The following is a 16,253-nucleotide window of genomic DNA, read 5'->3' on the forward strand; positions in this document are numbered from 1 at the left end:
ACATCCCCACAATGTAAAATATTACATTTTAGACTGAATGCTTGCTTTAAGGTAACGTTAGGTTAGGTTTTAGGTTATGGTACGTCTCCAGAAAATGAATGTAAGTCAATGCAATGTCCTCTAAAGTGATGGAAACACAGCTGTGTGTGTTGCAGCATAACCAGAGAGAAAGAAAACAATTGATCTGGACAGGTGCTGTGATCTGGCACATTTGCAGAGTTCCCCACTATCACACAAATCTATAAATGATCATAGTCCTTGAATAACACACACAACACCATGTGAGTACACACTCCTGCACCTGGACATACTGTAGATAATAGCTTTATGAATACAATACACAGGATCAATAAGCGATCATTGTCCTTGAGCCTCGCCGACATGCTGCGGTTCATCCCATCAGTCAGATATTTGCCACTGGGTAGGTGAGAGAGTGAGTGTGTGTGTGTGTGTGTGTGTGTGTGTGTGTGGAGGGGGAGCAAGGCGATGATAACAAATGGGAGTAAAGAGAGAGAGAGAGAGGGAGGGTGAGGCTCATGACCCACGGAGACAAACAGAGTGAGTTGGCCAGGCAGGTAGGGCGGGAGGGTGTGGCAACGGAGAGAGCACTTAGCTTGCAGCGCCGGCCGATCCAGCGCTCTAATTGGCTGGTGAGACTTTGACAGACACACTTGTTCCCTCCCCCTTCCACCGGCTAACTGCCGAAAGTGTGTGTGTGTCTGTATGTGTGTGTGTGTGTGTGTGTGTGTGCACGAGGGAGCCCGGCAGACTGAAGCGAGCCACAGAGGCAGGCTCTAACTCCAACCCAATGAGCTTGCAGCCCTCACACTCACACACACACGCTTGCCTCACTGCCGGCTCTCGCTCCAAACCCTGGGACTCGGTAGGAGACGAAGGAGAGGGAGAGGAGAGAGAGAGGCAGCGAGTGGCAGAGAGGGAGAAGGGAGTAAGAGAGGAGAGAGAGGCAGAGGGAGACTGGCGGGGTGCAAGGGAGAACACCATGGCTTCAGATCCAGGGCTGGCCGCGATGCTGCTATGGACTATATCACTACAGGCTCTGGGCAATGCAGGAACTAACAGCAACGAAGGTAAGTGTGTGTATGTGTGTTTTAAAAAATAGATCATCTCTGACTTTGACAGCCAAGGGGATTAACTTCATACATGTGGAGCTCCTAGAAAACCCCAATGCGTTGCACAAACAGACGGACTTAGATGGTGCGCTCGCGTGTGACGATCCAGAGGGGGGGGCACGACATCAAAGTTGGCTTCGCACAGCAACTCAAGGAAATCTGGGTGACGTGTGTGTGTGTGTGAACTCGTTTTGACATCGCTCATATTTGCCCGGGGGTTGCGTGTCGGGCCGCAGCGAACGGCGCATGTGTCTGTTAGGCGGTGACGCCAAACGTGAACGCCTTTTCCCGTCCCCGATCCGAGGTGAACATCTTCTTTTGAGCTCCTTTTATGACGTGTGTGTGTGTGTTTTTTTTTGCGTGTAAGTGTGTCGGTGTTCTTGTCGCACACGGCACACTTTGCTCCCTTAACCCCAGCCTGGGTTTGTTTACTTCCATCCTCCTGTCCTTTATCTTTCCACCACGAGACGGGATACTGTTGTTGTCACTTGTTCAACTAATGCCACACACACACACACACACATACACACACACACCACAAAGTCCCCCGGTGCCTCTCTTTCTTTATGTGTGTGTGTGTGACAACGGCAGCGATTTGACCTGTTAGGGCCTTCTTCGTCCCCCAACGGCAACATTCAGCTTGCCACTGCAGGAAGGAGGGGGGGGGGGGAAGCAGCGGAAGAAGAATAGAAAAGAAAGAATAGCGAGAGAGATCGGGTGGGATCACCTCAGCAGTGGAGAGGTGAGGGTCAGCGCCTATCCTGTGTTTAAACTGAGCAAAGTCGGGACGGGAGAGTCGGGCCGCCTCGGGTCAGACGGAGCAGGCGGCGAGACGGGCAGCCTGTCGCCTCAGCGACGGCCACGCACAACATCACCGCCCTGTGTTACTCGCACGTCGGGCTTTGTTTCCTTTCTTCTCGGCCGCTGCTCCTGTTTTCCAATACGCTCACTGACTTCCCAGGCCAAGCGTCCTAATCTTCCCCTCCCTCGTTCCGATTCGTCCGACCTCCCCCGTGATGGATCGTCGCCTATTGTGCAGATTAACGATTTCCATGTGATTGGGGGGAGATAACACGCAATGTGCACCGTCGCCTCCTCTCCGCTTACCGAGTTTAAAAATTAGCTTTTTTTGATCAGGATTGAATATAAAGCGCATCTGAGCGTCTGTTTCCAGATGTGTAAAAAAAAAAAGAACAAAAAAAAAAAGATGTTAATGCGTTTTACCGTCCCGTCATGCTTCTGTAGGTCTGAGCGTGTTTCCGCCGCGTTGAACTGCAGGAGAGATCGCCATGTCACTGAAAACACAAACTGCTACTAAAAACTAAATCACCACAACTAAATCTTATTATTTGCTAGAAGGATTTTTGTCAGCATGTCCCGTATAGGTATACAAGTCTTACATCTGCGTTTAATCCAGATTGTGAGGCACATTTTGAAAGCAAATCCACTGAAGCTGGCTATATTTTCTTTTCACACAGATTTTTCGTTTGTTTTGTGTGCCATTTTTACCTTTAAGAAAGTGTAGCGAGAGACAGACCGGAGAGGGATGTAACGTGCAGCAAGGTTGCTCGGCTGGAATCAAACCGGGGGGGACGATGCGGTACGTCATACCACGATGCTCCTGCAGTTCCATTTTGGGCCAAAAATGATTGGGGGTTTGAGATCCCCCTTTAAACAGCAATTAGACTGTCGTGTCGCTGAAACCAAAACCCATTTAAATGTTTATTGTTTTCCTTCTGTTAACAACATTAACATTAGCTATTTACACTAGGAAACTCACTCTCACTCTACAGCGAAAAGTCACCATAGAATTGTGAATATAACTGATGTTTTGCTCCCATCATGCGCACTAATTTATCGAAAGAAAAACAAATCCAATGTTCTCAAGATCCTGCAAAAACTGCTGATTACATCAATTGTTATAAGGCCAAACAAATAGTTAATGTCTAAATGAGAACTAATGCATTTTTTTAAAGATGATAGAGGCGAAAATTTAATTTCGCCTCTTCGCTTTGGGTTCGGCTGCGTCGTGACTCCAGGGCATTTTAGAATATTACATGTTCGTAGAGGGGGCGACCTTTGGAACGAGCTTGAAATTAAATAGGTGGAAGAACAGGCAACTGCTCGCACAACCATGAAGAGCTCCACTTGACAACACACACACACACACACGCATATATATATATATATATATATATATATATATATATATATATATATATGCATATATATATATATATACATGCATATGTAACTCTTCAGTGGCACTCACGAAAAAGACAGACGCTGTGTTTGTATACGTTGGACGTAGGAGCAGAAGGCATGGCTGGCCATTTTGATTTTGTTCATGTTTGCTGTCAGGTGCTCATCTTGTGTGGACACAAACACACATGAACCAGGCAGGTTTTAAAAGGCTGCACACCTCTCCTCACTGGCGCAAGGAGATTTTGAATTTGAGTGTATACATCTCTCTCTCTCTCTCTCTCTCTCTCTCTCTCTCTCTCTCTCTCTATATATATATATATATATATATATATATATATATACACACACATATACATGTATATATACGTATTTGATTGTCAACATCACTCAAGCGTCCGTCACCGATTTGTTAACGGAGTGCAGTGTGTGTGTGTGTGTGTGTGTGTGTGTGTGTGCACGTATATATGTATGGTAAGGTGGAGGGATAGCCCGATGGACAACCTATAATATTTTGACATAGTAATGTGTTTTCCTTACGATAGACACAGTAAATATTAAAGTTGTTCTAATCCAGAAACAGAAATAAAAGGATACGCGGCTGGGATCAATCCAGTGGGGGATTGTTAAAGCTCAGTTTACCAGCGTGTTTCATTTGCAGGGACGGAGTTTAGCATTCTTTAAGCAGATCTGAGTGCGCACTGTAGTATTAGAGGTAAAAGGTTAAGACGAGTTCATTGCAAAAACCGTATTCTTTTATAACGTTTAAAATAAAAAAAATGTCATTCATTTTTTTAAAGCGCTTTCCGATGCATTCTGTCACTGTGAAATCCACGTGTCTCCAAAATGAGCATGAGCTAGTAAAAACAGTTTTCACCTGTAATCCAAAGTGTTTTTTAAATGTTTGATTTAATTCTCAGTCCTTAAGGGAAGACTTAATCCTTTAGTTTATCTCTAATAATGAAATAAAATGGGAGATTCGTGACTTTCATTGGACGGGGACAATATTGGGAAAATACTGTCAATTAAACTGCAATCTTGTCGCGTTCAACCCACAACATCCGTCTGTCTCTTTCCCTATTTTTCCATTTTTCTCTCTATTGTAAAAAGTGAGTGAGACAAAGTATCTGCGAATTATGGAGTCCGTCAAGTCAAAATACATTTTGTTACATGTATTTATTTACTAAGCAATTTTTTAACAATTAATTGGTTAAACAAATAAATTATATAGAGAACATCCAGTGAAAAATATAACCATACAATTGTTAAATAATTTGATACATTCCAAGTCGTGTTGGTTTATTATGATGAAATGTTATTGCAGGTCTTTCCTTTTTTTTTTTATTCCAGCTTTTTTGTGACTTTCTGTACATTACTAAGCCACCCCACAATGACTATTGTATTCCATTTCATCACAAAATCTGACACAAAGAGCACAGGTCCGGTTATATGATTGGCTCTTATTCAGAACAAAGCAACAGCCAATCAAATGAGCGCAAATATGTTCGTGTAGAAATGAGCGGGCACAATTTCATGGGTACATGTACTAATTGTATGTATTTGGCATGTTTCACCATATTTATTTCATAATGGCTTTTATTTTTGAATTTTTTTAAACAGAGGTTGCAGTATTTTCCTTCAATACAAGGGCACATTTTAGGATTTTACTTTCCAAACTTAATTCCCTGACAAGAAACGCGACACATACAGTACGCCCTCAAACTAGAACTGGGAAGTCCGAGGAAGCTTTGAACGCTAAACAGCACCACTGCAGTAACATTCCTTAAAAGTGCAGAAATAATATTTTTCAAGGAAGCAATTCAGAGGGGAAACATCGAATCCGTTGTATTTTGAGTGACCAAAATGGCCACATTTAGGATGTCAGCACACAATTCTGTATCAGTATGTATCCTGAATCAGTATTGAAAATTCTATTAAATCCATGAAGGCCAAACTACCCACATGGAGCATGACATGAAGCCGAACTGTAATGCATCCAGAGTTTCCCATATTTGTTGTAATCGGGGGATGGAAGTGGGGTTTGGCATGTGGGGAACCCGAACGGCCATTCCACAAAATTTAAATTACATCTGTTATCCGCACATTTCAAAGAACAGCTACGCTTCCATTTGTATTAAATTTATCGTCACAGTTGGCGGGGCACGGGGGGGGGGCAGGGTCAGGTCAGGTCAGGTCAGGTCGTCAGACTTTGTGACAAAATAAAATGGTTATTGGGGAAAAACAGTCACTTTAAATTAAAAGCTAGAGTAAAATTTAAAAAAAGATTCGCAATGACAATTCATACCGTTCCATCATAATAAACCAACCCCAGTTTAGTGAAGCGCAATCTGCAACTCTTTCTTTGTGCGTTATAGGCTGGACGCGGAGAAGTTACTGTTGTATTTCTTGAGTTAGTTTCCAGCACACAGAGTCGGCGTGGATCGATCACGTCTTGTTTACGTCTCGCGTCCAGCAACACCCAGTAAGATCCGGTGTTGGCATCGATGAAAAAATTAACTCGCTTGACATCGTCGTGTGTGAAACTGGCAATCTTTTAAAGTTTTGTTGTACTATATCGTTCCGGCCCCACTTTAACAAATTTGCCACAGAGGGCTTTACAATCTGTACACATACGACATCCCTGTCCCAGGACCTCACATCGGATCAGGAAAAACTCCCCAAAAAATAACCTTTGACAGGGAAAAAAGGGAAGAAACCTTCAGGAGAACAACAGAGGAGGATCCCTCTCCCCGGATGGACAGAAGCAATAGATGTCATGTGTACAGAATGAACAGCATTTACAAAGTTACATAAACACATTACATGAATATGACAATGTATGAATGGAATTCCAATCCATGAAACAGAAGGTGTCCTTCCCCGAGCATCCCCTCCAATCTGCCGGGGCACTGTCTCCGGTTAAACTCCTGAACACCGTGGCTTTCCCCAGCGAGGATAGAGAGCATTCCTTCAGGTTGTTGTTAGCACGAGGAACATGAAAAGACACATGCAGAGAGCACGACTCACTGCTAATGAGCAAAAACCGTAGGTGGATGATTATTCCCACATACCTCTGCAGCGGGAGGACCGAGGGGGAACACAGGCACGGAACAACAAATCATTTTTTTTTTCACGATTTTAAGATTTGTAATTTAGAACATCACAGGGAAAACAGGGAATTTAGTGGGGGGAAAGTTAAAAAGGAGCTGCAGATTTTTACTTTTTGTGCAATAAAAAAGGCAAAGACAGAATATGTGCCTGTGAAAATAAATAAATAAAAGGGTTTTGATTTTGATCACTGCTACGGCAGATGCTGCTGTTTGTATTGATCTCTCCTCAGTTAGTCTGCTGTATGTTTAGAAACATCACATGAGAGGAAAAATGCGCAAGAACTTGTAGTGATTAATAGCTTGGAGAGGAAACCTTTCTGCAACAGATTACTGAGGGAAAAAAGCATTTAAGCTCTTGTGATAAGTGACGAATTTGCGGAAGAGTGTGGTCCTCATTGTCTTGCTCAAGGACACTTCAGCAGGCTCGCTGACGAGGGAAAATATTTCCTTTCACAGGTCTCATATTTGAGCTCCGAACACCTTTTAGTGACTTGTGGAGCTGCCTCCACCTCACGGAGTACGTGTCTGTGTGTGTGATTTTGTATTTGTTGATTTGTTTGTGACTGTATAAGTGGACGTATTTGTGGACGTATATGTAGATGTAATTGTTGATGTATTTGTAAGTTTTCAATTCAGTTTATTTTGTATAGCCCAATATCACAAATTACAAATTTGCCTCAGAGGGCTTTACAATCTACTCATACGACATCCCTGTCCCAGGACCTCACATCGGAAGATTTGTGGACGTATATGTCGGCGTATATGTGGCCGTATTTGTGGACGTATATGTGGACGTATTTGTGGATTCATTTGTGGACGTATATGTGGACGTATTTGTGGACGTATTTGTGGATTCATTTGTGGACGTATTTGTGGATTCATTTGTGGACGTATTTGTGGACGTATTTGTGGATTCATTTGTGGATGTATATGTGGACGTATTTGTGGACGTATTTGTGGACGTATATGTGGATTCATTTGTGGATGTATATGTGGACGTATTTGTGGACGTATTTGTGGACGTATATGTGGACGTATTTGTGGACGTATTTGTGGACGTATATGTGGGCGTATTTGTGGACGTATTTGAGGATGTATATGTGGACGTATTTGTGGACGTATATGGGGATGTATATGCAGACGTATATTTGGACATACAGTATATGTGGATATATATATGGATTTATTTTTGGATGTAAATCTGGATGTATTTGTTGACGTATTTGTGGATGTATTTGTAGATGGATACGTGGACGTATTTGTATATGTATTTGTAGACGGATATGCAGATGTACTGTATATGCAGATGGATATTTGGACATATGTGGATGTATATCTGGATTTATTTTTCAATGTAAATCTGGATGTATTTGTAGATGGATATGTAGATGTATTTGTAGATGTATATGTGGACGTATATCTTGATGTATTTTTAGATGTATTTGTGGATCTTTATCTGGATGTGTTTTCTTTTTCTTTTCTTTTTAAGCCAGATGTTTGAATTAAATTAGCGTTTGACTGTAAACACTAGACACAGTGTATCTGATCCTGGTGCATAATGATACTATTGTAATACTACTGGGATGCCCATATCAAATCAAATAAACTAAACTATATCCTGAAGTCTCATCAAAAATAGACCAACAGCCTCATTAGTCAGTCTGTCAGTGTTTCTTTCACACATACACACACACAGACACCCACACACCTGTTTTTGTTTTTGTAGCTGTCAGTTCTTGGCCCATAATAGATAGAAGAGCATTAAGAGATGTAGAAATATAACAACAATGTAATTTAATGCAGTGAGGCTTTGTATCTGTATCTCTTTCAAACATATGTTCGACTTAGATATTTAATGAAAGGCGTGATTCACTCTCGCCTCTTTAAATGTGCATATGGCACCCGGCCAAGTCAATAGATTTATTAGTCCTAAGTGGTAATACTTTGAGGAAAAAAGTAACGAAATAAAGTCCTAATCTAATGAAAATTAAGAGGAAAACAAATCGACCTGTCCCGTAGTCTGCTGTGTATTATGTTATTAGTCAGCGCATGCGCCCCTTCAGATCATGTGTGCTGCAGCGCGGGCTGGAGAGGACCGCAGCCGTGGTTCAGACGGGAGCGGAAGCACCGCGAATTTACATAATGTATCACTTTAAAAACAATAAAAGCAAAGTCGTGGCTGAGGCGGTAGGGCTATAGATTGCATATGAGAAGTGGACGTCGTCATCCTGACATCACCTATTGTTATGATGCATCGAGTCATCACCATTTTAGATTACGGACGTCGCCATGTTGTTGTTTTTTGCAACCGATGAACGAAAGTTACCATATTTGGAATGCGGAGGAGTGAAGTAGAGACGCTGTGTTCGGCTCTGGTAGCGACAGCAACCTGTCTATCACACTAAGCCCGCCCTAAAGCATACTCGTCTTTATGGTCTATTTGACTCTAAATGGGACCATAAATGAATCATGTTCACAATGTATACTGAGGGAACAAATCAAGTGGGTACTCATTTTCTCATAGACTTCTATACAATCTGACTCTTTTTGCAACCGTAGGAGTTGCCCCCTGTTGGTCAGAAGAGAGAATGCAGGTTTTAGGACACTTCAGCAGCGGCTTCACTCGGCAGAAACAGAGGTTGCCGTCTGGGGAGGGCCTGTATGTGCAGCGCCGTGGGTGCGCATTAGAAGACCCAGAGGGGGCGTGAGCCGCTCCCTCCCTCTGTCTGCCGGTTCGCCTCAACACAGGTTTCTGTTGGCTGGCCACCAGCTCCCCCCTTCCCTCCCCAAGGCACCGGCCTTCATTGAGACATCAGCCTTGTTAGCCAGCTGTCGACAGGAATATAGGAGCTAGCAGATCAATAAGGACGCGACTGCCAGTCCTCCAGCAAGTCGTCAGGCCTCAGAAAAGCAGGGGGCCTCTCTTGAGCCCCTTTCCCACCCATTAACAGGACCTGACGCTGGGCTAGCCAGAGTTCAGCAGCCTCTGGGCCCGCCTCCGCTATGCCCTGTGATTGTGTCTGCATCGTTGGGTAATTCATGTTCCACTTGCTTTGCTAGCATAGAGGGGTAGAGGATACTCCACTGATGTGAGGATGAAGCAAGAGTGAGAGACAGAGGTGGGCAACGGCTGACAGCTGTGTAACGGGCTGGTGTTGCGGTTGTGTTAGCGCATCCCTCCTGGAGAGAGATCTCTGTGATGTTCCCCATCACGGGGACTGATGAATGACGGAGGTCTGGCTCTGCAGCAGCAGCCTTCCTCTCCTTTGGTATAGACGGTCAGGGGAACACAGCGTGGGTTGGGAAAAAAAAGAGAGGCTGCGTGATGGAGGGAGAGAGAGAGAAGGATCGAAGGGGAGCAACAAGGAGAGTGTGAGACGGGAACAAAGTGAGGGGGGGGGGGGTCGTCTCAAACGAGTCTCTTCGAGTTCCATCGGCGGGTGAGCGGAGAGCGGCGAGCTGATAATTCGCCCACTCTCAATTCGCCCGCTCTCAATTCCCTTCAATCCATTAAAGGATTTAAATGTTCATTAAGTTTAATAGAAGCCCAGCGCAGGTCTGAAACGCTCTTGATAAACGCCGGCAAAACCTGCCAACCTGTTCCAATAGCTGAAGCTACAAAGAACCATCCGACTAATAAGGTCAAACTCAAGAGTTTGTGCTCGGCTCACTTTGTGAATAGCCCCCTCCCCCCCCTCTGCCTCTGAGTCACAGCGGCTCGAACAGCAACGGGCTGAGAGCGTGCAGCGCGTGAGTTCATCAACAAGTCCTCCAAACTAAACGGGTTGCTTGTCGTTGCGTCGCCTGAGCCGACCTCATCCTTTTCGGCAGGATGCCGTTGTTCGCCAGGGTCAAGTTGAGGCAATAAAAACGTGTTGTTGTTGAAACCCAGTGCGTCAGTGTGTCGTATCAGACGACGAGGGGCACCGGCCAGCATCGGTATTCGACGTTGTTGTGAGTGAGAACGGGTTAAACAAACACCTTACTCAGAGTTTTAGTAAGTTCTCCTTCTGCTTTTCAACAATCAACTTGTCAGGTCACCTGACTGTAATTCATCTGGGCATTTGGAAAACCAATGCTGTCATTGTTCTGTTGAGGACCTTCTAGAATGAACAGAAAGTGTGCAGGAGGATAGATTCCTCTGGCGGTCGCAGGTGAGCAGCACGATCATGTAATGTAGCGAGCGCTGAACCCACCGTGATGCAGACTGATGGATGGCACCTGGGGCCTGTTTCCATATGGAAATAATGCATTTTACACCCTGTAATCTGTCCATATATCACAGGTCTGATGTAATTAATATGTGTCGTGGGAGCGGGCGTGGAGGAGGTGGGGGCAGATAGCTCATTTCTCATCTAATGAAAATCCTGACGCGTGTGCACACAATCCGAACAGAGGCACGGGACGAATCCACGAGCTCGCTCACACGCATGTGTGTCTTAAAGGTGCATGTGAGCCTTAAAGGAACGGTTGCGTTTAAACTGTCCAAAGTGGAAAGGGGAGGACAAAGCGAATAAATCAAATGAAGGGGATTTTGGCAAAAAAAGGTTTGTAAAAGTCTATTTCAATGTCTTGCATCAGAGCCTCGTCTGTGAGTTACTTCCCGCTGTAGTATTCTGCCACATGCAAGTGACTTATTTCATTTATTACTTTATTTTAATTTCATACCTTTTAACGCTATTCGGGGCAGTTGTGAGATCCCGTGGAAATGGAGCAAATTTGAAGATAAATGGCATCATGGCAGTATCTGGAAAGTTGCCTGATATTGCCTGAATTGATTACAATTGAAAAAAGACTTCTTCCAGGCAATCTTTACAGTGTTTATTGGGAATGATTTAGCAGTGGCTAACACACAAACAGAGCCAAAAGCAGGGAGTCCAAATACGTTATTCTCCTCTGTCCTCCTCTGTCCTATGTTCATACTAAACACTGCTATTTATTCATCTACTCACACTCAAACTAGATTAACAACAAAGCCTGTGTATCCCTGCAGGGCCGGAGACTGTGATGACATAGGTAGGAAAAGTTTGGGTTTGCTCCGCAGTGCAACTTCCCACACTCCGACACGTCCTCCTGTGGGGGAAACAAACACTTTAATGCAGTGGTAGAGGCGGATTATAAGGCAATGGACCCCTGGGCACTGACACGCTTAGAGGTCTCACTACCGCTCCCCATGGAACATGTTACAGTTGTCCAAATGTGTCTCTGTTTATTTCCTGCTGCAGTGCAAAGAATATATAAAAGCAGGGAGGTTCATTACGTCACCATGACAGCCCTCCAATTTGGAGACTTTGGTGCCAGTTCCAATAAAGTGAATGGGGCGGTCAAGGTGCTTCCACACAATTGTATATATACATATATTTTTATCGAAAAGTGAGGTTGTTTTATGTGTCTTTGTATTCGTTGTGGGTCTCTTTTTCCCCTATTCGTAGTTGCTTTGTGTCTCATCACTTCCTGGTTGGCCCGTGTCTCTGGGACAGTTAGTAGGTGGAGGCCCAGAGCCCCCTGACACTCTGGGCCTGGACCGTTTGGTAATCCATCAATGTGTGGAATGGAAGGAGTTATGCTTGAAAACTGCACCATGCACCCAAATTATTGTTGGCTGCGTGACAGCGTTCGTTCAAGCGCACAGCATCAGGACCACAGACAAAAGACAGAAGAAAAAAGTCAAATGCATGCGAACACTTCACGACCTTCGGTAATGAGAGAACACTCATTAATCACAATTATTATCTATTATCTTTTAGGGATTACTGGCTTGGCGCCTCCGGGCATAGAGGTGGGTTTCAAAACCCCTTTCTGGAGGTCTAGGTCTCTGGATTTGTTTTATTTCAAGACCGGTCATGTCCAAAAAATTGCCTGTGCATTGTTTGAATTATTTGTAATATTACTGTGGATGAAAAACTTCCTGTTTCAAATGACTAATTTCTAATTTGATATAACTGTATTAAGTATGGCCTGGAGGTCGGGGCCCGCCGCTTTAATTGACACAACTAGTGTCCTACTCATGGAATGCGTTTCTCATGGCTCCGATATGTGGCCCACTTTATGATGTCACCTCGCTAATGACATTGCACGCTCGTTGCTCTTTAAGCATGCACACTTCAGAGCAGAAATACTGATGTGACGCCACTGACTGACTATTTAATGATCATCATTCGTCATGAAGCGCACGCCGGAGATGATGAGAGCTCTGTATGTAACATGTCAGCTCGCCGAAACGATGGAAATGATTAAAGGGGCGTCGGCGTGAAATAGAGACATACACGTGGGCTGAGGCGAGCCGACTGTGAAGGGGAGAGCAGTGCAGAGAGTGTGTATGTGTGGGGGGGTAATAAATAATTAATAAAAGCCGTTTTTACTTATTGAGGAGGAAGGTAGAGCGAGAGCCGCGCTCGTATAGAAACATCACAGAGATCTCTGGACTGCGAAGGCGAGTCTGTATCGATGAAGTATCACTATCGTCTCGACTCAACTATTCTCTCTGCTCTGCTCTCGCTGCCTCTCCGTGCAAGTGCTGCTGACCTCCGCGTGAACTCCCTCTGCCATAAATCAATAAGTTGAGGCGTACTTTGTCTTTGGCTCTCGCACTGGCAGACCAATGCTGAAAGTCAAGGGCTCTGTCCAGTTCGGCGGGTGTTGCGCACATCAACGAGCCGGATCTCCGCGGCAGCCCAGACTCTTCTGTTTCCCCTCTTCTTTCTCACCTCACCTCTTTTCCTTTACCTGCCTCTATAAATAGCTCTGCATGCTTTTCCCCCACTACGTCTACGCCCCTCTGGAGGTTTTCCCCGGGGAGGGGAAGCAAGGCAGGTCTGAGCATCAGCATCCTGCTATTCGCTCCTCTTTCACCCCCCCTGGGAAAGGATGAGCCTCTCCTGGCCCTGAGCATCCTCCACCCTCCATCATGCAGCAAACACGATGTGCCTTGCAGGGAAATGCAATGCGGGGGTCCCGTGGTCCCGTGCTCCCGTGCTCCCGTCCCCTGCTAAATTATGATACCCGGGTAGCGCCGGCCAGCGTGAACCGAATCATTTGAACAGCCGCCCACTCTCTGTAATTGCACACATTTAGTTTTTTAGAAAAAGCGCAGTCTCTAGTGCATTTTGTGCTGACCTTAATTGGGGAGGGGGGTAAAGTTGCGCCTGTGTGCCCTTCTGTGCCTCATTTCCAGAACAATTCTGGAAGCTCCAGCAGTGATGCGTGATGCGTGTTGCAGTGTCAAGCCATTTACAGCTTTGGCGATGTAGTGAAATAGGTGCGAGTCCCTTCCTTAGAACTGCAGGCACATCTACAGGTACACTAAAATCCCAAATCTCTGGGACTCATGTTTCCGAGTTTAATTCTTAGTTAAACACAAACAAGGATAATAACATCTTAAAATGACTATTGATGTCAGGAAACTCAAATGTATCTGACTTAAAAATCAGAAATGTATCAGTCGGCTAACAGAGTCCTATTACTCTGGGAGGATGCTAGAAAAATCTCAAGGCACCTAACAAACCAAGTCAGGACCCTGCTGCTCCTACATGAGTAAGTATTAACAGCAAAATGGCAGCAATGGTTCTGCAGTATAATGCCCCCTGTGGCTGATATGTATTTAGGTAATGCACTATTAGATTGGTAATGCTGCGGCATTGATACGTGAATAGCATTTTACTGGTTGAGGTGAAGCTGTTTTCAGTTTAGTCCAGTAGTCCCCAGATAAGTAACATAGGAGTAAAGGAGATAAAACAAAGTTGTGATGCACAAAGTTGTGTAACATTTTACCATAAAATATAATATATTACTTAGTTATGCCTCAAAAAAGTTGTTTAAATGAAGCCATGGTGACAATTGTCTGCATTGGCTTCAAAAACAATTGTAAAAAAAATATGTTTGTTCTGTTGTCTTTTTAGAAAATTACACGTTTCTGCACATTTTATGTATCTTCTGTAAGATGCACAATGTTGATGCCTTTTAATTTATTCACTGTGATTCAAAAACCTGAATGAAAAATTACTTAAACGAGATATATGGTTTTACCTTGAATATGCTAAAGTGTGTGTGTGTGGGGGGGGGGGGGGGGGGGGGGGGGCTCTGTTTACCACTTTAAACCTCTGAAATCTCATTTAATGCACTCACCATACAAACAGAGGAGAATTCAGAAGGAGAAGATAAAAAGTTACAAAAAAAAGTGCCTTTTTTATATTGGGTGGGGGCGTCTGCATCAGTGTCATAATAAGACTCTCAGCAGTCTTCTCCCTCCATGTCTGTACTGCTTCCTCTGCACCGAGAACAAAATGCTTACACCACAATGGAGACACGGGGAGAAAAGAAGGGCCTCTGGGGAGAAAAACTTCAGGGAGAGTTTGGAGAAAGATGAGACGGAGGAGGAGGAGGAGGAGAGAAGAAGGTGAGTGTAGGTGTAGAGGTAACGAGATGACGTTTTAATGATCCCTGTGGGGAAAATGGGCCACTGCTGCAACAAATACTAAGAGAATAAAGCAAGACAGAAAGAAAGAGTGTCAACAGCACGGCTCAGAGGAAAAGATGTTACCATTAAAATGCGACACCCCTGACCGATGTGTTCGCTCGACCTTTTCATTTAGACGCAAAGAGGAGTGTCTTTATCGATTCAATCACGTCGTTAGCTAGCGTTGGTCGAACCATTGTAAATAAAGTTCATGTGGCATTTATGGCCGTTATCAAATCAGCTCCAGGTGCATCATATACAATCTCCTTCTGGACTGGAGGAGGGATGACCATGATGGCATGTACGCTGACCTGGCAAACGGCGGGGCATTTATTTAGTGGAATGCAGATGGAAGTGTTTTAATTGGTGTGTCTAATCTGGATTTGATACGGATACCTACAAACACACATACATACATACATATAATACATACATATACACTTGACATGACAAGTGTATATGTATGTGTCATTCCAGGGCGTACCTTGATCTTTGCCCAGTGCATCCTGGGAAGATGTATTGAATTTGGATCATTGATATCTGGCCTATACCCCATGTGTTTAATAAGGCTGGCAGGGTCAGCGCAGTCCTACTCCCTACTCAAGTATATTCCAACACATTCTCATTCTCAGCTCATCAAATACTTATTCACCGTCCCTGCGCTTCAAACTATGGACGCTCTAGGTTTATGCTTGTTACATACAAGTTAAATTAAGTACCCTTGTTACGTAACTGGCTTAATTTAACAGACGTTTCGTAAGAAAACTAAGGTTAAATAAGTCAATGCTGACTTGGTTTCACATTGGACAATAACAGTGGTTTTCCTGGGTGAAAGTCCTGTGTTGGTTTGACCCACCCTACGTGTGTGTGTTGCTCTAATCGTCGAGTAATGACGTGGTTGGGTTGAGGTAGGAGTTGGTTGAAAGCCTGGTACGTCTTATACAGATGCTAAAGTGTTCCTCGGTGAGTCAATATCAGAAGCCTGAAGGGCACTGACCAACAGAGTCGGTATTTGACGGGTTGGGATAGAAAATGGGTTGTTTATTCCTCATCATTATTATTATTATCATTATTCCTCAATCCACCCATTCACCATCCTGCTTTCCCAAATACTCACTGAAGCACCAAATGTATGTTATTACGAGGAAAGTAGTCCCCAACAGATGCAGTAATTCCTCCTGTTTGAGTAACAATTTGTTAAAAAAAAAACTACAATGACCAGATGTTTAAGGAAAATACTGAGCCTTTAAAAAGTGAAACTATGTATTTGCTTGTTGATAAAGATGTGCATCTTTGGTGAGAACCAATGAATTGGGGTGGATCATTAGGGGAGGATCAACACTAGTAGTGTAACAT

At 44.1% G+C, this 16,253-nt stretch overlaps 1 protein-coding gene across 2 annotated transcripts in view; it reads left to right on the top strand.

The window, feature by feature from the left end:
• The first annotated feature begins 761 nt into the window (after window positions 1–761).
• Window positions 762–16,253, top strand: part of epha8 (eph receptor A8) — a 96,355-nt gene continuing 80,863 nt past the window's right edge. For both annotated transcript variants that reach the window (XM_034532445.1, XM_034532446.1), the window contains exon 1: window positions 762–1,088. In XM_034532445.1, the coding sequence (XP_034388336.1) occupies window positions 809–1,088 (280 nt within the window). In that variant the 5' untranslated portion in view covers window positions 762–808. The remainder of the gene's footprint in view (window positions 1,089–16,253) is intronic.

Source organism: Cyclopterus lumpus, chromosome 5 (assembly GCF_009769545.1).
Source record: "Cyclopterus lumpus isolate fCycLum1 chromosome 5, fCycLum1.pri, whole genome shotgun sequence".
Taxonomy (NCBI): Eukaryota; Metazoa; Chordata; class Actinopteri; order Perciformes; family Cyclopteridae; genus Cyclopterus; species Cyclopterus lumpus.